Source organism: Sminthopsis crassicaudata, chromosome 4 (genome assembly GCF_048593235.1).
Source record: "Sminthopsis crassicaudata isolate SCR6 chromosome 4, ASM4859323v1, whole genome shotgun sequence".
Lineage (NCBI taxonomy): Eukaryota > Metazoa > Chordata > Mammalia > Dasyuromorphia > Dasyuridae > Sminthopsis > Sminthopsis crassicaudata.
Window position 1 is genome coordinate 369,115,678 of NC_133620.1, and position 22,317 is coordinate 369,137,994.

The 22,317-nt window shown below is 36.7% G+C and overlaps 1 protein-coding gene across 2 annotated transcripts in view; it reads right to left on the reverse strand.

Annotated features, from left to right (window-relative positions):
- Positions 1-11,656, reverse strand: part of PPM1D (protein phosphatase, Mg2+/Mn2+ dependent 1D) — a 44,403-nt gene extending 32,747 nt beyond the window's left edge. Inside the window, exons 1-2 of one of the 2 annotated variants that reach the window (XM_074261994.1) lie at positions 10,888-11,656; positions 4,310-4,538 (exon numbers count right to left, since the gene is read on the reverse strand). In XM_074261994.1, coding sequence (XP_074118095.1) covers positions 4,310-4,538; positions 10,888-11,356 — 698 coding nt within the window. In that variant the 5' untranslated portion in view covers positions 11,357-11,656. The remainder of the gene's footprint in view (positions 1-4,309; positions 4,539-10,887) is intronic. The other variant, XM_074261995.1, reaches the window with a different exon arrangement.
- Positions 11,657-22,317: the final 10,661 nt, after the last annotated feature.

The following is a 22,317-nucleotide window of genomic DNA, read 5'->3' on the forward strand; positions in this document are numbered from 1 at the left end:
ATCCCATAAGAGAAGATTCAATATAAAACCAGTTCTGTTCCAAGAAAACTTACATAATAAATACAACACATTGTTTTCAAAGAAAAGCTTTGTACTCTGCTTTGCATGTTTTATATAATTTTTCCCCTCCTTCGAATTCACTCTTTCTGTTGCTGTTTGCTTGCATTTTATTTTCTTAGATTTTTCTTCCTTCTTGATCCAATTTTTCTGGTGCAGCAAGATAACAGTATAACTATGTATACATACATTGGATTTAACACATATTTTAACATATTTAACATGTATTTGGACTACCTGCCATCTAGAGGAGAGAGTGGGGGGGAAGGAGGGGAAAATTTGGAACACAAGGCTTTGCAGGGGTCACTGTTGAAAAATTACCCATGCATGTTTTGTAAATAAAAAGCTTTAAAAAAAAAAAAAAAACTAGTTCATTTTTTCATCATTTTCTTGGACTGCTCTTATTTTTTTCCCTAATTTTTCCTCAATCTCTCATTTGATTTTTAAAGTCCTTTTAAATTCTTCCAAGAAGTGCTTGGAACCATTTGATATTTTTCATTAAAAATGGAGTGGGTTTTTTAGCTCCATTATCTTCCTCTGAATATAAATTCAGATTTTTTCTATCTCCATAATAACCATCGATGGTTATAGTCTTTTTCCTTTGCTTATTCGTTTTTATTTGTTTTGTTATTAGCAGCTATCAGTGTAATCAAGTTGTAGTTCTGAGGTATAGGGAATAATGCCCCATATCTCAAGTCCTTCTATACTATTAATTTCTGAGGTCTGTCTCTCAACCCAACCAGGGGCTCTCTTCTCCACTTATAAACCACAGTTAGGACCATCAGCCACACTGTCCCAACAACTGGTCTTACTCCCTTCAGAGTCTCTGGTAGCTACAAACTACAGCTGTCTTCTCTGCCCCAGAACTGAAGCCAGGGATTCTGCTCTCCTACAAGTGCCCACAACCTGCTGCTAGCTACTGAACTCAACAGGTTCAGTTGCTAGCTGAACTAGCTGTCACAGATTCCTTTGGCATTTTGGTAAAGCCTATGAAACCTCAGTAATATTGTTTTAAAATGCATAATGGATTACAAAGGAAATCAATTATATATCATATTTTTATTTGACTATATTTTCATCAACATGTTTTGTAAAAAAAGGTTATGGAGGATCCTGCGAACATGGTGGAAGTAGGTCAGAAAACTTTCAGCTGTCCAATTTTTCTCTGCTCCTTCTCCCTGTAACAACAGCCCCTAATGTGCATGCACAGTACAGCTGTGCTTGGCATTCCTCAAAAGTGGAAGGTTCATCAGTCTTGACTCTGCACAGCCCGCCTCACTTAAATCTGATTTTCATGACACCTTCCCAATAAACACCACACACACACTCAGTTGTCAAATCCTTATACAATCTGCTAGATGAAAATTTCTAAATCTACCTCTCAACCCAAGTGCCCCCAGAGCTTACTGTTTGTTGTTTCTGCAGAGTTGAACTGGAAGTGTTTTGTATTTCACTCAGGCCAAACCTCTGCCCCAAGAGGTCAAGTCTTTCTTTGGATCTTCTCAAATTGTCTTAAAAGGGTGATTGCTTTATTCCATATTTATTTCTGCTGCTCTAAAGCAAATTTTTAAATATCTTTTTTTGTAGAGAAAAATTGGATAACAAAGTTTTCTGACCTACTCCATCATGTTCCCAGGATCCTCCATAACCTTATTTTACAAAATATATTGATGTCAATATAGTCAAATATAAATATATAATTGATTTCCTCTGTAATCCATTATGCATTTTACAACAATATTACTGAGGTTTTTTAAGCTTTACCAAAATGCCAAAGGGATCTGTGACAGCAAAGTTAAAGAAAAATATCATAAAATTAATTTAAGTTTCTAGTCTCAAAAGTAACTACTTTTAGACAAGTAGTTTGCAGAAACAAAAGAAAAGAAAAGCAATAACAGAATAATTGGCAGGAAAAAGAAAAAATATCTGAAGGTTTTGGCTCAGCCTCTAACTGCTTTATTCTGAAATCCCAATCTCTAAGGCTAACATGTAGCCTTTAACAGTGACTTAAGGAAGCAATTTTTGACTAAAAAACTTTCAAGTATTATTATTTGCTAGTCTACTGCAATGCTAATGGTAGAAAGGAAAGGAGACATAAGTTTTTAAAGCAAATAAAAAAGGAAAACAGAAAGATAAAAGTATTATAATTTTAAGTCAAAGAGAAGTAAGTGATGAAAGTAAAAACTTGGCAAGATATCAAAGTACAAGATGTCATCCAAAGGGCATTCAAAGATAAAAATGAAGACAAAAAAAATTATGAAAAGAAAAAAAATATACAAAAAATAATGGAACCACCATACTTGGACTCTGATATCATACACCAAGAGGACTATACAGAAAGAAGAAATGACACTTAAAAGAAAAAACATATGGAAAAATAAGATGGATTATACTAAATCTAAAAATAGAAACAAAAACAAACAAACAAACACAACACACCAGAAGCATGATAGCCAAAGTTTAAAAAAAAAATTCCTGGATCTTAAGGGGGGGACAACAAAGACAAGTGAACATCCAAAAATTATAAACTTAACTATCTATTTTACCAAGTATATAAAATCTTTAAGAGAGTGATCCATTTATACACACACACACACACACACACACACACACACACACACACACACACACACACAAGGGCACACTGAATGAGGCTCTTACTATGGAACAAAGCAAGCTTTCCATAATTTCCCTATCCTGCAACTGATTGAAATATGTTGAAAACATTAAGATATAATGCACATATTTTCTGATTTCAAACAGATACCTAATGCCACTTATAACCGAATGCCACTTTATATATTCTTTTATAATAAAATGTTTCCCTTCATATATCATCACATTCAGGACATCTTAAAAAATGTAATAGAAATAACATTATTCAGTGATCTTTATCAAGTAAAAGACATAAAAGTTATTCTCTATAAAGATTTTTGCCTCTAATAAAACAGTCCAATTTGAAAAGGGCTTCCCTGTGGATGGTAAGCTCTTCCAGATGCTGCTTTCTATAGATAAAACTGTGCTGACTATATCATATTCCAAGACACTTTAAAATCTGAAAGAGAACTCTATAATTACTCAAGGGAATTTGGCCTGTCTATCCATATATCCATATAAAATAGGCTAAAGTCAAGACATAAGGCAGGTTAAGTGAATGAAAAAATCAACAGCCCAGCATTTGGGTGGACACCCTAGAGAGCTTTGTACAGCAGAATATGTGAGAAAGTAAATAAAAGTAACCAACAAGCTGAGCTCAAAGTAAAAAAGAAGAGCCATCTGGACTGCTTTTAGGTGATTTAAGAGCATAAATATCCCAAGAAAGCAAAAGCTCATTTTGCCAATACTACCATATTCTAAGTGGCAGGAAGATACAGAACACCATGGCCTCTGAAAAACTAAATATAATTAGCACAGGGGCAGCTAGGTGGCGCAGTGGATAGAGCACCAGCCCTGAAGTCAGGAGGACCAGAGTTCAAATCTGATCTCAGACACTTAACACTTCCTAGCTGTGTGACCTTGGGCAAGTCACTTAACCCCAGCCTCATTAAAAATTATATATATAAATATATATATATATGTGTGTGTGTGTGTGTGTGTGTGTGTGTGTGTGTGTGTGTATATACATACATACATATATATATATATATAATTATCACAGAGGGCAATGGAGAGACACATGGTGTGACTAGGATGCGATATATAAGTAGACACTGCAAAGAACAGGAATAAAATATCTCAAGGGATTATATTAACACAAAAAGATGTGTGGCAAGAGGGTATCACAGACAACCAAAGAATTTCTCTGATAACAATAATAACAGTAATTTATATCTAATATTTAAAATGTATTTAATATATGCCTCAAATTGTGCTAATTATTTACAACTGTTATCTCATGCAATCCTCACACCCTGGAAGGTTTACTCATTTTACAGATGAAAAAACTAAAGTAAGCAGTTAAATGATGTACCCAGGGTCACACTAATAAGTGTCTGAAACCAGATTTAAATACAGGTCCTCCTGATTCCAGACCCGGCACTATATCCCATGCACCACAATGTGGAGAAAAAAGTGAGGAATGTCTCTAACTTTGGTAAAAGAATAATGCACCAAAGATTTTGACACACACACACACACACACACACACACACACACACACACACACACACCCTTAATACAAGCTAAAGCAATAGAAATTTCCTTACTGTAAGAAAAGAAAGAAAAAGAAAAAAAAAATAAAATAATACACTACCTCCCACCAAGTCCTTCAATCCTTTCTCTTTCTTTAGGAAGTTCAGGTTTGTGGTCCTGGGTCACTTCCACAGCTCTGACAAAATCATCTTTTGGGTTATCCTGAACTCCGAGGACCACCCCTGAGTCTCCCACATGAGCTACATACATCTTTGTGCCTCGGATGATAACCACACTTGCAGTTGTGCCCGATGTGCTGGGGAGGCCAGTCATAGTCTTAGGCCATTCTGCTGTAATGAGAAATGACATGTTAAATTTTATTCTTGTATATTTCAATACAAACTTAATATTAGAAGATACAGTACTACCACTGTAAAATTTACCACTACTAAAATTTAGTCACAAAAGATATAACTTCCACAAAGCAAAGAAATTTAAGGAAATGTCAAATGTATTCAATTGATATGCTAATAATAATTGTGTTAATACTGATCATATGAGTTAAATATCAAAAACAGTTATCTGGTACAATCCTCTAATGTTTCTACCTCAAAATAAAACTTCTCAATTTTATTTCTATTCTTAAAAAAAAAAAAAAAAAAAGGTTTTTTTCCGGTTTATATTTTTATATTTAGAGGGTAGCATGTGTTAAACTGCTTATTTCTGATAGTTGAACAGATTATTTATTGTTTGCTATTTAATGTTTTCTTTAGAGGAAGATGATTTACTAAATATCTACAACATATATGATGAGCCAGAAATTTAAAAACAAAGGAAAAATCATCGAAGTCAAGAAATGAACCATAAATTCAAGATGCCACAGTACAATACCAAATACAGTCTTAACTATTTTATGTAGTTACTTCATATTAACAAATTAATAAAAATCCTGAGAAATACTAATAATACTACATTTTTAGAAATACTGTCCAAGAGAGACAAACCTGCCTTTCAATTTTGTCTCCTTCTTTGTCCTGCATAAAATTTATTTATCACTAAGAGCTACAGATGTTCATCTACAATTACAACAGACACATATAACAAATTTGAAAGATTTAAAGCTAAGGATTCTAACATACTCCTACAAAAAGACAGTGGAAGTAGCTTCTTCATTAGATACAACTTATTTACATTTTTAAAAATATAATTAAATAAAAATAGTGTGAAAATCAATTCTCACAAGCTTAAAATATCATCAAAGGAGTATAACTCAAGGGGAAAATTATAGGTTAGGCAGCAGATAAATGAATCATACATACCAGGGTGTACCAACTTCTCCTTCACACTAAAGCCTATTAAGCCTTGACAGTATGACCTTAATTTGAGTATCTGCTCTGTCACTAGCTTTGTGATCTTCAACAAATCATTTTAACTTCTTTGGGTTCTCAGTTCCCTTGCCTATAAAATGAATTGAAGGAAGTACTGAATTAGATTTAACTCTTAAGATTCCTTTCAGTTTTGAGTCTGAGGTCAAAAAATGAGATTTCTTCTCCTTATCATTTTTATTATACTCCTACATTATTAGGTCTGCCAATTGATATAATATTAATTATTAATAAAACTTTTCTTAACTAAAATATACCATTTGAAATAAAAGTCATAAAGATGATGAAATTGGACTTTACGCTCTTCCATTCCCCACCCCACCTCATCCCTGTATTTTTTTTTTAAAGTAGACATAACAAGAGGGTGAAAAAGCATTATTATTTTTTTTTCTTGGAAGAGTGGGGAATTGGAGTTAAGTGACTAGTCTAGAGACCAGTCATACAACTAGTAAGTGTCTGAAATCAAATTTGAACTCCTGATTTCAGCGCTGGTGCAATATTCATTGTACCACCTAGCTGTACCTAGGTCTTTCCAAATTTCAGACAAAACATGCTAAGAAAGCAGAAAATTAAGAAATCATGTTCATTTAAGCAAAAACTAAATTAATGAAATAACAGATTTCTAAAATATGGGCAAGAAAATGGTTAATAGGCTTATTAGTAAGCAATAGAAAGAAAAATATATTTGTATTTAGTCATAATACATAATAATAAATCCCATAAAACCTATTCTATTAACCTGAAAATAAAGTCATTTTCCCTTTGTTTTGGATAAACTTATTTTTTCTTTCAGCCACAGGAAGAATAAATTTTATAATGTTACAATAAATAATGAAGGTCTCAGAAACTGGACAAATCTCTTGTCCACAAGAGAATGGAAACATGGGATACACTAGAAGATTTGTACACCAAGAAAGCTTTTGATAAAATTTATCTGTAACAACATTATTTGTAATTTTAAAATTGGGAATAAATTGTATGCCCAGTAACTAAAGAAATAATCTAAATCAGTGGTCTTCAAACTTTTCAAATAAGGGGCCAGTTCACTGTCCCTCAGACTGTCCCCCCTTATAAAAACAAAACCTCACACTGTCTCCGCCCCTCAGCCCATTTGCCATAACCCAGCAGGTGGCATAAATGTCCTCAGTGGCCACATCTGAACTGAGAACCCCTGGTCTAAGTTATAAAAATAACAAAAGTATCTCTGGGCCTTGCAGAACAAATATTGATATAATATAAAGGATCAAAGTTGAAACAAACGATTACAATTATGTAAATAAGAAAATTTAAATGGCAACAAAACTCTAATCAAAAATAGTAATAAACATTGATAGTAATTCAGAACATATACACCATTCCTCTCTAACAGAAGCCTTGTAAGAATGCATTGTACCATTTGTCCAAATCATATACAACTATATGCTATTTTACTTTAAATTATTCTCACAACTTTATGCTATGAAAGATTTTTGTATGGAATTTATATGATAACTGGAAACTATTTTATTTACTAAATGTTCTCTATCAAGAAACTAACCAGATTGGCTAAGAAATAGACCGGTAGATCAGTGGAACAGATTAGATACAAAGGACAAAAAAGGGTACATCTATAGCAATCTAATCTTTGACAAACCCAAAGATTCCAACATTAGGGATAAAAATTCATTATTCGGAAAAAACTGTTGGGAAAACTGGAAATTAGTATGGCAGAAATTAGATATGGATCCACACTTAACACCATATACCAAGATAAGATCAAAATGGGTCCATGATTTAGGCATAAAGAGGGAGATAATAAATAGATTAGAGGAACAGAGGATAATCTACCTCTCAGACTTGTGGAGGAGGAAGGAATTTATGACCAGAGGAGAACTAGAGATCATTATTGATCACAAAATAGAAGATTTTGATTACATCAAACTAAAAAGTTTCTGTACAAATAATACTAATGCAAACAAGATTAGAAGGGAAGTAACAAATTGGGAAAATATTTTTAAAAACAAAGGTTCTGACAAAGGTCTCATTTCCAAAATATATAGAGAACTGACCATAATTTATAAGAAACCAAACCATTCTCCAATTGATAAATGGTCAAAGGATATGAACAGACAATTCTCAGAGGAAGAAATTGAAACTATATCCACTCACATGAAAGAGTGTTCCAAATCACTACTGATCAGAGAAATGCAAATTAAGACCACTCTGAGATACCACTACACACCTGTCAGATTGGCTAAGATGACAGGAACAAATAATGACAAATGTTGGAGGGGATGTGGGGAAATTGGGACACTAATACATTGCTGGTGGAGTTGTGAAAGAATCCAGCCATTCTGGAGAGCAATCTGGAATTATGCCCAAAAAGTTATCAAACTGTGCATACCCTTTGACCCAGCAGCGCTACTACTGGGATTATATCCCAAAGAAATACTAAAGAGCGGAAAGAGACATATATGTGCCAAAATGTTTGTGGCAGCTCTTTTTGTTGTAGCTAGAAACTGGAAGATGAATGGATGTCCATCAGTTGGAGAATGGTTGGGTAAATTGTGGTATATGAAAGTTATGGAATATTATTGCTCAGTAAGAAATGACCAGCAGGAGGAATACAGAGAGGGTTGGAGAGACTTAAATCAACTGATGCTGAGTGAAATGAGCAGAACCAGAAGATCACTGTATACTTCAACAACGATACTGTATGAGGATGTATTCTGATGGAAGTGGAAATCTTCAACATAAAGAAGATCCAACTCACTTCCAGTTGATCAATGATGGACAGAGGTAGATACACCCAGAGAAGAAACACTGGGAGGGGAGTGTAAATTGTTAGCACTAATATCTGTCTGCCCAGGTTGCATGTACCTTCGGATTCTAATGTTTATTGTGCAACAAGAAAATGATATTCACACACATGTATTGTACTTAGACTATATTGTAACACATGTAAAATGTATGGTATTGCCTGTCGTCGGGGGGAGGGAATAAGGGAGGGGGGGTAATTTGGAAAAATGAATACAAGGGATAATATTATAAAATATATATATATATATATATATAATAAAAAAAAATTAAAAAAAAAAAAAAAAAAAAAAAAAAAAGAAACTAACCAGGAGGATTCTATTAAGTGCTAAATATATTCTTTTAGTCACAAGTCTTTCATTTCTTATTTTGCTTGAAAAGAATTTTCAAGAAGGTGGCCATTTAGGTTAATGAGGCTTACTTTATCCAAGGTTGTGCTATAAAACATATTTTGCCCTATTTGTCCTCAAAAGGGTCTAGAGGAGCAGCTAGATGGGGGTAATGGATAGAGTGCCAGATTTGAAGTCAGGAGGACCTCAGTTCAAATCCAGCCTCAGACACTTAACACTTCCTAGCTGTGTGACCCTGGAGAAGTCACTTAACCCCAACTGCCTCAGTAAAAAAAAAAAAAAAAAAAAAAAAAAGTCTAGAAGCATTTATAAATAACTAAAACTTAAAGAAAATCTCTCTTCTGGAAACATTTATAAAGTATGTTTTTATGATTTATAAAAATAACAGCAATAGTGTTTCCAAGCAAATTAGAGTCAATAATAAGTTTGCTAGGAGAATGTTTTTATTTAAATACTAAACTTGCCATGATTCCATTTACAACAAAGTGCTTTAAGTCTATACAGAAATACTTAATAATGTCTTAAGTCTCACCTCCACAACCGTTTGTAGTCATTACTATAGGAAAGATACAACTCTTGTGATATACCTTCTAGAATGTACTGTCCTGCTTTCAATTTCTTTTCTTCATATTCAAAAGCAAAACAAATGCATAATGGGACCTCGAGGATTGGTTGGGAAATAGTTATATCAACAGCTTGACTGGATGATCCGTGCCTCAATCACACAACTCTGGGCAGAAAGCCAGGCCCATAGAAGACTGACTTAGGAAGGAGTATCATTCACAGGCACAACTTGCTATACCAGCGTTTTTAAAAAATATCACTTTTGGCTAATTAAATGTCATTCTAGAAATATTAAAAAGCTCTGAAAAGCATAAACCTAACACATTTCTTTATAGTACATCGAGTTAAGACCTGCGCAGAAATTAATAACAGTTACATTCCTCTGACCTTACACTTTTAGTTTGGCAGCTTTCCACTACTTATATGGAAAACTCCCGCCCCTCCTCTCCACCCTCATCCTAGGTCACAGCCTAAAAAAGAGATGTCAAAGGTTGACATCTGGGTGAGTCTATTGTAACACAGCTACTGTCAAGAGGCAGGATTAGAACGTAGATCTCACAAACTATGTCCAGACCTCTACTCACCAAGTCTCCCGGCCCCCTTCCTCCATTACCGTACCGGCTCTAAAAATTACTCCACAAAGTATCCTCAACTATATGCTCCTTTTGCCTGAAGCTGTCCCCTTGTACTCCAAAACCAAAATTATGCAAGCATTTCCTTAAAAGACCTAATCAAATATACAGTCATTACTCAATTTATCTAGTTTGTTATTCTTAAAACTAAAGGAATTCTGGGGAGCAACTGGTAATAGGATGTTCAAAACATTCTGTGGTCCTTTAACACAGAATGTCCTGATATTCTCTTCTTTAAGCACTGGAGATGTTTAACCTAGAAGGGTTTTATAGAGAATGTTATAAAAGCACATTTTCTAGAGGCTGAAGGAATGTCACATCAAAGAAGTTAGACTCGTTTTGCCTGAGTCTCAAGGGACAGAATTAGAAGGTAAATTAAATCAATGTTGCAAAGTGACAAAAATTTCAGGAACGGGAAAACTTCCTAACGCTCGGAACTGCCAGTCAAAAGCCGAGGGGACTCTTCCAAAAGACCTGCGGGGCCGCTGGGCTGGCTGCCTGCGGGGGGAATTCTTTTTCTGGCATGAATTAGGTCTAGATGGCTTCTGAGGTTCCAACTCTGTGATGAGCGAGCACCCCATTCCACGATTCTGAAGCCTACTCTTCCTATCCCCCTCCATTCCCGAATGTCAAGAACACAAGCGCGGTGTGGACTAGGGACGGAAGACCGCGGCGCAAAACTTAGGAAGGGGACACATTCAAAGGGAACATGTCCCCACCAGGGGCTCGGGGAGGGAGGGGGAGGCGGGAAGAGAAGGCGGGATTGATCGGGTCGCTGCTTCTTTCTACCAAAACTTGGCGCCCGGTTTTAAACGCTCTGCAGCTGCTTGGGGAAGCTGAGGATCGTTGGGGGATGGGAGAGACGCAGTGCCCGGGAGTCCTGGAGAAGGGGTACAGAGAGGGAACAGGCTGCAGCAGGGAAGGCGGGAAGGCAGCCCGCGCAGGATGGCGGCCACGGTCACGGTCACTCACCCAGTTTCTTCCACATGGCCAGATGACAGGCAAGGAAGCCCTTACGGATGGCGGCGCACACTTCGGCCGGCTCGGTCGAACCAAATCCTTTCTGCTTCTTGATGAAGCCCCACAGGTGCTCCCGGGCGAACTGGGCTGCCTCCCGCCCGCCGTGACCATCGCACACGGCGAAGAAGGCCACCGAGGAGCGGCGGCGACGCCGTAGATAACCGCGGCCCGCGGCCGGCGAAGAGGCCCCAGCGCCGCCCGCAGGCTCGCGAGGTCCTTCCCGGGCCGCCGCCGCAGCTGCCGAGTGGCCCTCGCCCCCAGGGCCCGTCTCGTCCCCGGGGAGCAGCAACGGAGACCCCAGTGAGAGCTCGTCTTCGGCTGGGGGCTCCGGCTCCACAACTATCTGGGTCACGTCCTCCATATACTTCCTCCCACCCTGGTCGGAGAAGACGCTCACCCCGAGCGAATAGAGTCCCGCCATGGCTGGATGGCCAGGACCCTCCCGGCCCCACACAGCCCGCCCGCCGAGCCCGGCCGCGCGAGGTCCAGGCTGCGCGCTCGCCGGCCGCCAACTATTGTTTATCTTCGACGACGGCGAGCTGGGGGAGGGGAGAGAGCGGAGAGGAGGAGGCGGGGGAGGGGGCGGGCCCGAGAAGGGCTGGGGAGGAAGAGAGGGGGCAGGGCACGCGGGGTCGGGACTTGTCCGCGAGAGCTGAACGTTGTGCTGAGGTAACAACGATCCCCCGGCGCGTCTCCGCGCCCGCGCCTGCGCAACGCCCTTCTGTCTACCTCGCCCCGCCCTCCCCACCCTACTTACTCATATCCGTCATTCCCCTCCGTTGTCGTCACTCTCCACTCTGAGTCTCTTCCTCGATTGTGGACCAATCCCAAACCAAGTCTGGGCCATCCGTCCCCTCCCCCAAACCTACTCCCACATTCTTCCCCTCCCCCATCGGCTTCTTGGGCTTCTCTAGGAGTTCTCGCGAGATTGTCTATTCTCCCTTCCCCCACCTTGCAGCTCTTCCCTCCTGTACCAGGCTCGCTTCTCTAAAGACGGTCCTATACTTGTGTTTCTCTGTCCTAAATCTAGAGAATGCATGAGCAGGGGCAAGGCACGGCCCATAATAGGAGATAGGGAACTAATTGGAGGTGAGACAGAGAAGACAAGAAACCTCTGTCGGGTCTAAAAGTTGTGGGGAGGCGCTGAGGAAAGTCGCGCTCTTCCTGCTCCCTCGATGGAGACAACCCCCACTCCCCGACCTTGTTAAGTTCTCTGTTCCAATCCCGGCCTGCGATGGGTGCCGCTTTTCCTCTCCTCCATCCTTGCCCCTCACGGTTTTCTCTCTGAGAAACTCCTTGGATGGATTTCCTCTCAGTGGAATCCTGGGATTCCACCCTGCGGTTTTTAGCCTCTTTTGATGTCCTTAAAGGAAAAGGTCGCCAAATTAAGTCAAATTAATCTTGTTCTCGGGATTTTCTCTTCAATTCCACAAAGGCCCACCCTTCTCTAGATGTGCAAATTTTTTTTTCCATTTAAAATAAGAGCTTGTCTGTGAACCCACACAAGCGAAGTGATAGGAACTTCTTAAAAGCTAATACAAAGACATTTAGAACTGATGTCATATTAAAGGGGCTGGCTGTTTAGTTTCTTGAGCGTAGGGCCACGAAAAAACGCTCCTCCCCTAAGTTAAAAAAAAAAAAAAAGGTGAAAATAGGATGTTCTACTCAGAATATTTTGGGAGGAGTGTTTACTGGAAAAGTTGTGGCCACAAAATAGAAGGGCCAGCGATAAGAAATGTGTTGTTCGGAGGAAGTTCCCCTTCTCCTTTGGAAAAACAAACACTATTGAAAAGGATAGCACTAAAGTGTCAATTGTAAAGCTTTTAAAGTCTATTATATCTCTGCTTCCTGCCTCGGCCAACCTCCTTGACAAAGCTGTCTATTTCTGCCTTGCACTTCTCTATACTGTTCGCACTTCAACTCTCAACTGAAGTTGCTCTCACCAAAATTATCAATAATGGCTTCACTGCCAATTCTCATCTTTGATGGCAAGGCAAGGGAGGAAGCATTCAACGCTTACTTTGTGCCAGGCATTGCGCCCGACCGGGATATAAATATAAATAAATACTCTCAGGGAGCTTACAATTTAATGGACGTATACAAAAAGGAAGTTGAAAAGCTGGAGGAAAGCAGCAGGCAATTTGAGAATCACTATTCTCAAAGTGGAAGCTCCAGGAAAAATTCAATGGGGGCAAAGGGGCGCAGAAGAGGGATGTTGCAGGTGAGAAAGCCACAGGAAAAGCCAGCTGTTTCAAGGTGTGAGGGCTAAGTCGCTGAAGAACTTCTACAATAAGGCAGCTGAGGCATGATGCTGATATCCAGAAAAGTCAGAAGCATTACCAGGGAGGGGAATACAGTCACCCTTGAGCTTCTTGAAATCTCTAGTTTCTGAAGAATCAGCTCCTGTAGTCTCTCTTGGTGGTCCTTTCTCTTTCCCCAAACCCCATCCCCAACTTCTAGGGCATTCTTTCCTATAACTACCTTGAGTTCATTTTGTATGAATCATGTATATATTTATATATGTTCATATTGTCTTGCCCCACTCCAATATAAGCTCCTTGAAAATTCACACTTCATCTCCAATGCTTTGCATATAATAAATATTAATATAGTGCTTAGCATATAATAAATGCTTATTTTGATTGAGTGCAGCAAAATTGGAGATATATGTGTTATTAGAGAAATAACTGCTTTTTGAGTTCATGGAGTAGATTACTGCTGCCAAATAAAGTTTTGACATTGGAGGAAATTAAATAGATTAAAAAAAAAAAAGGTTTTATAATACTAGTGTAGAGGTTCAGAAATAGAAAAATAATCCTGAACCAAGAGTAGAGTTTCTGGAAAGACTTTATAAGAAAAAAAAATTGTTAGCTAAATAATTGATAACACCCTATACCAAAGGATAAAGTCAAAATGGTTCATGATTTAGACATAAAGAGTGATAGTATAAGCAAATTAGAAGATCAAAGGTTAGTCTGTGTAAAAGATCTGTGCAAAAGAAAGGAAATGGTGGCCAAAGAACTAATAATAAGTTTAAAATGTTTTGGACAAAATTGATTGCAGACAAGTTTAGAGGGGAAGCAATAAACGGGGGGGGAGGGGGGGGAATTTTACATCCAAGGGTTCTGACAAAGGCTCATTTCTAAAATATATAGAGAACTGACTCAAATTTATAAAAATTAAATCCATTCTCCAATTGATAAATGGTCAAAGGATATGAACAATTTTCAGATGAAGAAATTTTTAGTCATATGAAAAAATATTCTAAATCACTATTGATCAGAGAACTGCACCTCTGAGGCACCACTACACACCTTTCAGATTGACTAAAATGACTGGAAAAGATAATGATAAATGTTGGAGAGGATGTGGGAAAACTGGGACACTATTATATTGTTGGTGGAGTTGTGAATTAATCCAATCATTCTAGAGAGCGATTTGGAACTATGCCCAAAGGGCTATCAAACAGTACATTCCCTTTGATCCAGCAGTATCTCTACTGGGTATCCCAAAGAGATTAAAAAAAAAAAAAAATGAAAAGGACTCACATGTGCAAAAATATTTGTGGCAGCTCTTTTTATAGTGGCAAGAAATTTGAAACTAAGGGAATGCCCATCAGTTGTAGAATGGCTGAAAAAGTTATGGTATATAAATGTTATGGAATATTATTGTTCTGTAATAAATGATCAGCAGGATGATTTCAGAGAGGCCTGGAGAGACTTACATGAATTGATGCTGAGTGAAGTGAATTAGATACATTTTGCAACAGCAAAATTATATACCATGATCAATTCTGATACACATGGCTCTTTTCAACAACTAGATGTTTCAGGCTAGTTCCAATGATTTTGTGATGAAGAGAGCCATCTGCACTCAGAGAGAGGACTGTGGGGACCAAATGTGGATCATAATATAGTATTTTTACTTTTGTTATTGTTTGCATTTTGCTTTCTTTCTCAATTTTTTCCTTTTTGAACTGATTTTTCTGTGCAGCATGATAATTGTGGAAATATGCACATAAGAATTACACATGTTTAACATATATTGGATTACTTGCTGTCTAGAGGGGGGGTGGAGGGAAAGGAGGAATAAAAATTTGGAATCCAAGATTTTGCAAGGATGAATGTTGAAAATTATCTATGCATATGTTTTGAAAATAAAAAGCTTTAAGTGAAATGATAAAAACCTGAAGATTGTTATACATGGCAACAAGACTATATGATGATCAATTCTGATCTCATTCAACAATGAGATGATTCAAACCAGTTCCTGTAATGTCCGACCTAGCTTTCTTTAGGTCCTGTAGACAGGACTTGGTCTCAGCAGGATAGTCACCAGGAGGGTCTTTATTGTCTCCTTCACAGTCTGTTTACTCTGACTCACTGTGTCCCCACTTCTCTCAGCTCTTAAATACCTTATTACAATTGCATCATTACAGCATACTAAGTATATGCCAATTAGAGTGATTATATCATATCATACTAGATATATGTGAACTAGAGAACCATTATTTCATCAATTCCACTGAATTAACACCTTGTTATAAGTATCCTTGTTTCAAGTATATTTCTCCAGAGTTCTGGCCCTCTACAAGTTCCACTTGTTTGAAGAGAGTCATCTACACCCAGAGAGAGGACGATGGGAAATGAGTATGGACTACAATATAGCATTTTCACTCTTTCTGTTATTGCATTTTTGTTTTCCTTCTCAGGTATTTTTCTTTCTAGATATTATTTTTTTGTGTGTAGCAAGATAACTATATAAATGTGTATACATATATTGGATTTAACATATATCTTAACATATTTAATATGTTTTGGACTATTAGCCATCTGGGGGGGTGGGGAGGAAGGGAAAATTTGGAATAGAAGGTTTTGCAAGGGTCAGTGTTGAAAAATTACCAATGCATATATTTTGTAAATAAAAAGCTATAATAAAAAATTAAAATTTAAAAACTAAAATAAAATTTTTGCATCCAAAAAAAAATAAATAAAAAGCTTTAATACAAAAATAGTTTTTGCTACACAGGATATAAAATTTAAAGATCTAATTAAACAGAGTAGGTAAATTAAGTCAGGTTACATATAAACTACATTTAGAGGGTTCACAATGGATACTTGGATTTCATATAATGAAGTTGTAGCCTGCCTCTTTGCCAAAGTTAATCTCTCTTCCTAGTCCCTTTAATTGGTCTCATTCTTTTCCCTCCTTTGTTCCTTCCAAGTATCATTCCCTCATATATCTCCTGTTCTTCCTTGTATATTATTTCACCTCTGTGAACAAAATATTCTCAAGAATTTCCATTCTTTAAAAAAAAGAAGCATTCTATGGACCCTGTTATCTACTAGCTAACATTTTACCTCTCGTCCTTTCACTGCCAAACTTCTAGAAGAGTAGACTATAATCGCTATAATAATATTCTTTAACACTCCTCAGCCCTTTACAATCAAAATCCTCTTTACCATTCATAAAACTTTTCATCAAGGCCTCCAATGGTCTCAACCCCCCCCAATTTGCTGACATTTTGTTCATCATTTTAGATCTTTCTGCAGTATTTGAATATGACTATCCCCTAATTGATACCTTTTTCTCCCTTAGATTCAATGACAGAGGTGATATTCTCCCAGTTATTCTCTTAATTCTTTGAGCTTTGCTTTTTCTCATTCACTGGTTTCTTTTTTTTTCTCCTAGTCAAAGTTGCCTTTCCCCAAAACTGCATCTTCTGCTTCTTTGCAATTTCCCTCTGAAACATTTTCAATTTTCAAATCATATATCTATTTTAAACAACAGCAGGAATGAAGAATGAATACAAGCATGTCAAATCAACATGTATTTATGTATAGTCACTATGCTGTAGAAAGGGAAATTAAGAAAAACTTTTTGGAGAAGATGAAATTTGGTTATTATTGGTGGTGGTGGTAGTAGTCTTTTCTCCAAGAGGATCAATGATATCAGGAGGATCATGTCTTGATGTATTCATGAATTGGATTTAAGTGAGGCAGAAGTATGCAAAGCCTTCAGCCTTATTTTCTCCCCCAGAATTATCAGTGTAGAGGCAAAACATATGTCAAGATGACTGTTGATGGCCCAGGATGCAGTGAGACATTGGCATTTTTGACAAGACACACATATGAGGAGGGAGATAGTTCCAGGAATGTTTGGGAATATGCCTGGTGAAAAGGACAATCAGAAGATGGAATGTTTTGTTGGAGGAATAGTAAGGAGATCAATATCTCTGCATATAATATAAATAATGGGGAATGGTTATGAAGGAATTCAAGTATCAAATAATCTTATATTTGATCCTGGAAGTAAGGGAAAGCCATTGTACTTTAGAAAGATCAATTTGATTGCTTGTGAAGGATTGTTGTAATACACGGGAGCCACCTGACAGTGGCTGCTGGAGATCCAAACCAGACCTGTAGAATGGATCTCCTCATGTGAGAGGATGATACAAGGAGACTGAGAGGTAGTTGCTGTTCTCTAACCTCTCTCCTCTTCCCTCTGCCTCCAATTTATCTCATTCCCAGTCCACAACACCTGTGTCAGCAAAGGCTGCCCTGCAATTCCTTCAGAAGCTATGATCCACAGCTGTGTCGGTTCTTGGAGAATTGACCTGTCCCTTAACAAAGGATGTATTAGGGTGGGGGAAGAGGAAGAAGGAAATCTAATGAAAATTATTGGAGTAGTGGAAGTATAATGAGATAATAAAGGCATGCACCATAATGGTAATATTGTCAGAAGAGAAAAGGAGACATGGGGATATTTGGAAGTAAAAAAAAAAAATTCAAAATTTGATAACTAATTGTCTTTAATGGTGAGACAGTAAGGAGTTGAGAATGATATCTGAGTTGTGAACCTCATTCACAAGGAAAATAGTAGTGCTCCCTATTTTAATAGTAAAGTTAGGAAGAAGGAAAGACATAGGGGAAAGGTGGAAGAAGAGAATAAGTTTAGTTTTTGACAAGTGCAGTCAGGTCCCCTGAGTGAAGCTACATCTCCTTAGGGTTCTAAGACTTTTCCTGTAGGTCTGCAAATTGCTTATTCTGATGCTAGCAACAGAACCCATTCTGGTGTGTCTTCTATAATATCACTACTGACAACTACCCAGTTTTATTTGAGTAGAATCATGGTGATACTCTTGGCAATAAATAGGAAAGTTAGGGAAAAGGAGAAACTGGAGTTTTAAGTGCCTATAATCCATAATTAGTAGACAAAATAATTCTGTTTGAAACTACTTAAAATATGTAGGACATATTCCCTATGATCTACAGTTTTATATTGTTGGCTAATGACTCCAACTTAGCTTAAATATATATATTAGTTTCTTGAACACTCTCCATTGGCCAAATGCGTAAATCTAGCTCATGTGCCAGACTCTCTGGCTGCCTTGATAATGTCTTCTGCCACTATTGTATATACCCCCTCCATTCCCATTTTATAATAGCCTATCAAATTAACATTGGAAACTCAAATTTAGTCTATCTAGAACTGAATTCATCCATCATCTAACCAAAACCAGCCCTTCCTCCATAGTTCTTTATTTCTATTAATTACTCAATCACCTTGTCACTAAACTTTGTAGTTACTCATTTTGGATTTTCTCTTCCTTTACTACTCACATCCAATTTCCAAGACTGACAGAATGAATCGCTGATCTAACCCTCTTTTTTCTATTCTCATTAGTTCAGACCCTCATTATCTCTTATTTAGATATTAGTCTGGAAGAATTTTTAGCAGGAATAATCAGCAAGAGGAAAATTCCATGTAATAAATGTAAGCTCTAAAGTAAAGAGTGTATGTCTAATCATGCATTTATATGTGTAGGTATTGTGAGCAAACAGTATTAACCTATTTACATTCACAAAGGAAGGATGTAGCATTTGCATTTACAAAAATCATATTCATTTACATTATTGAAGTTATTGCATATATTGTGTTCCTAAACTTTTTCCTTTTACATCAGTTCATGTATTTGCATGTTTCTCTGTTTTGTTCATTTCTCAAAACACTACAAAACAAAACTGAATGTTGCAAAGGTAAAAAGACATTTGGACAAAAAAAGAAAGTTTGGATTCAAGAGATAGAAGACACCTCTCTTTACTTGTTTGCAGAGATGGAAGTGGTAGAGATCCACAGATGTAGAAGATTATAAAACATCAGATCTTTTTGCAGCAACAAAAAAATTTTTTTTATTAATTTTATAATTATAACATTTTTTGACAGTACATATGCATAGGTAATTTTTTTTACAACATTATCCCTTGTAATCCCTTCTGTTCTGAATTTTTCCCCTCCTTTCCACCCCCTCCCTTAGATGGCAGGCATTCCCATACATATTAAATATCTTATAATATATGCTTGCTACAATATATATGTGCAGAACTGAATTTTGTTGTTGTTGTTGTTGCAAAGGAAGAATTGTATTCAGAAGGTAAAAATAATCTGGGAAGAAAAACAAAAAACAAACAAACAAATGCTCACAGTTTATACTCATTTCCCAGTGTTCCTTTTCTGGGTGTAGCTGATTCTGTCCATCATTGATCAATTGGAATTGGATTAGCTCTTCTCTATGCTGAAGATATCCACTTCCATCAGAATACATCCTCATACAGTATCATTGTTGAAGTATATAATGATCTCCTAGTTGTGCTCGTTTCACTTAGCATCAGTTGATGTAAGTCTCTCCAAGCCTCTCTGTATTCCTCCTGTTGGTCATTTCTTACAGAACAATAATATTCCATAACATTCATATACCATATATACTCAACCATTCTACAATTGATGGACATCCATTCATTTTCCAGTTTCTCGCCACTACAAAAAGGGCTGCCACATTTTGGCACATACAGGTCCCTTTCCCTTCTTTAGTATTTCCTTGGGATATAAGCCCAGTAGTAGTACGGCTGGGTCAAAGGGTATGCACAGTTTGATAACTTTTGGGGCATAATTCCAGATTGCTCTCCAGAATGGTTGGATTCTTTCACAACTCCACCAACAATGCATCAGTGTCCCAGTTTTCCCACAGCCCCTCCAACATTCATCATTATTTGTTCCTGTCATCTTAGCCAGTCTGATAGCCAATCTCAGAGTTGTCTTAATTTGCATTTCTCTGATCAATAGTGATTTGGAACACTCTTTCATATGAGTGGAAATAGTTTTAATTTCATCATCTGAAAATTGTCTGTTCATATCCTTTGACCATTTTTCAATTGGAGAGTGGCTTGATTTCTTATAAATTAAAGTCAATTCTCTGTATATTTTGGAGATGAGGCCGTTATCAGAACCTTTAACTGTAAAAATGTTTTCCCAATTTGTTACTTCCCTTCTGATCTTGTTTGCATTAGTTTTGTTTGTGCAGAAACTTTTTAATTTGATGTAATCAAAATGTTCTATTTTGTGATCAATAATGGTCTCTAGTTCTCCTTTGGACACAAATTCCTTCCTTCTCCACAAGTCTGAGAGGTGGACTATCCTATGTTCCTCTAATTTATTTATGATCTCGTTCTTTATACCTAAATCATGGACCCATTTTGATCTTATCTTAGTATGTGGTGTTAAATGTGGGTCCATGCCTAGTTTCTGTCATAACAAAAAAAAAAAAATTTAAAGAAGGTGGCTCTCTAAAAGGGGCAAGAAGAGATATTGGGAAAATCTAGATGGAATAAAAAGAAAAGATATAACATTTTGTTTTTAAAAAAAGATACCCATATGAATACACTATGGTAGGGTGAGAAGAACCACAAGCCAAACAAATGAGGTAAATTGCCAAAAGATTTCCCCCATATAATAACCTTTTAAATAATCACCAGACTTTCATTCTCTCCCTTATCTTTTCATACAGTTGTTCACATAATGTTTCTAATGCATTCATTTGATTGTATTTGTCCCTGCTTAAAAAGGCTTCAAGAACAATTTTTAACTATGCTCAAAGAGCTATAAAACTTTGCATACTCTTTGACCTAGCAATACCAGAAGTAAGACTGTATCCCAAAGAGATCAAAGAAAAGAGAAAAAAGTGGCAAAGAATTAGAAATTGAGGAAATACCTTTCAATTGGGAAAAGGCTAAACAAGTGTGGCAGATGATTGTGTTATTGTGCTATAAGAAATAATGAGCAGGATACTTTCAGAAAAACCTGGGAATATTTATAGGAAGTGATGCAAAGTGAAATAGATAAAATAAGAGAACACTATAAACAATAATGGCAGTATTGAAACAATAATCAACTGTGATAAATTTAGCTATTCTATTCAATGATCCAAGATAATTCCAGAAGAGCTATGATGAAAAATGCTACTTCACAGAAAGGACTGATGAACTCTAGGAATAGATTGAAACATACTTTTTTTCACTTTATTTTTCTTGCTTTTTTCTCTTTTGTTTTTTGCAATATAGCTAATATAGCAGTATGTTTTGCATGACTTCACATGTGTAATTGATACCAAATTGTTTGCCTTTTCAAGAAGTAAGGAGAAAGAGAATTTGTACTGCAAAATTTTTTTAAATGAATAAAAAAGTTGTAAATGCGTCAGGAGCTTCCAAATGACTAAATACCAAGTCAAAGATAAACCCTACTTGGTGTTTGAGGTCCTCCACCATGTAACAGCCTAATTTCATATCCTATATTATCTCCTGGAGTCTATTTTTTTATCTTTATAATTCCAACTCTTAAACACAGTATTTTATACATAGTAGATGGCTAATAAACATCTGTTGAATTAAATTGAATTTACACACTTCAGCTAAAGTTAACTACTTGTTTCTTTTATAAAGGCTGAATTTCCAGCATATATAAGAAATTCATCAAAATTTTTAGGAACATGCACCCTTTCTCGATTAATAATTGATTACAGAATATGAATAAATAGTATAAATGGAATAACTAGTTTAAAATAAAAACAACCATCATCACTTTTTTTTAAGTGATAGAGAAATGCAGGATAAAGCAACTCTGAGGTTCTACTTTATGCCCACAAGATTGATAGAGTTGAGAAAAAACTGAAATAACAAACAGAGAAACTGAGGAAAACCACATTAATGCATGATTAGTGGCCTAATTCTGGAATAACAATCTAGAACTATGCCCTAAACGTCATTCACTTTGCATATATTTTCTTTTTTATTAATTTTATAATTATAACTTTTTTTTGACAGTACATATGCATGGGTAATTTTTTACATTATCCCTTGCACTCACTTCCGAATTTTTCTCCTTCCCTCCACTTCCTCCCCTAAATGGCAGACAGTCCCATACATGTTAAATATGTTATAGTATATCCTAGATACGATATATGAGTGCAGAACCGAATTTCTTGTTGCACAGGAAGAATTGGCTTCAGAAGGTAAAGATAACCTGGGAAGAAAAACAAAAATGCAAACA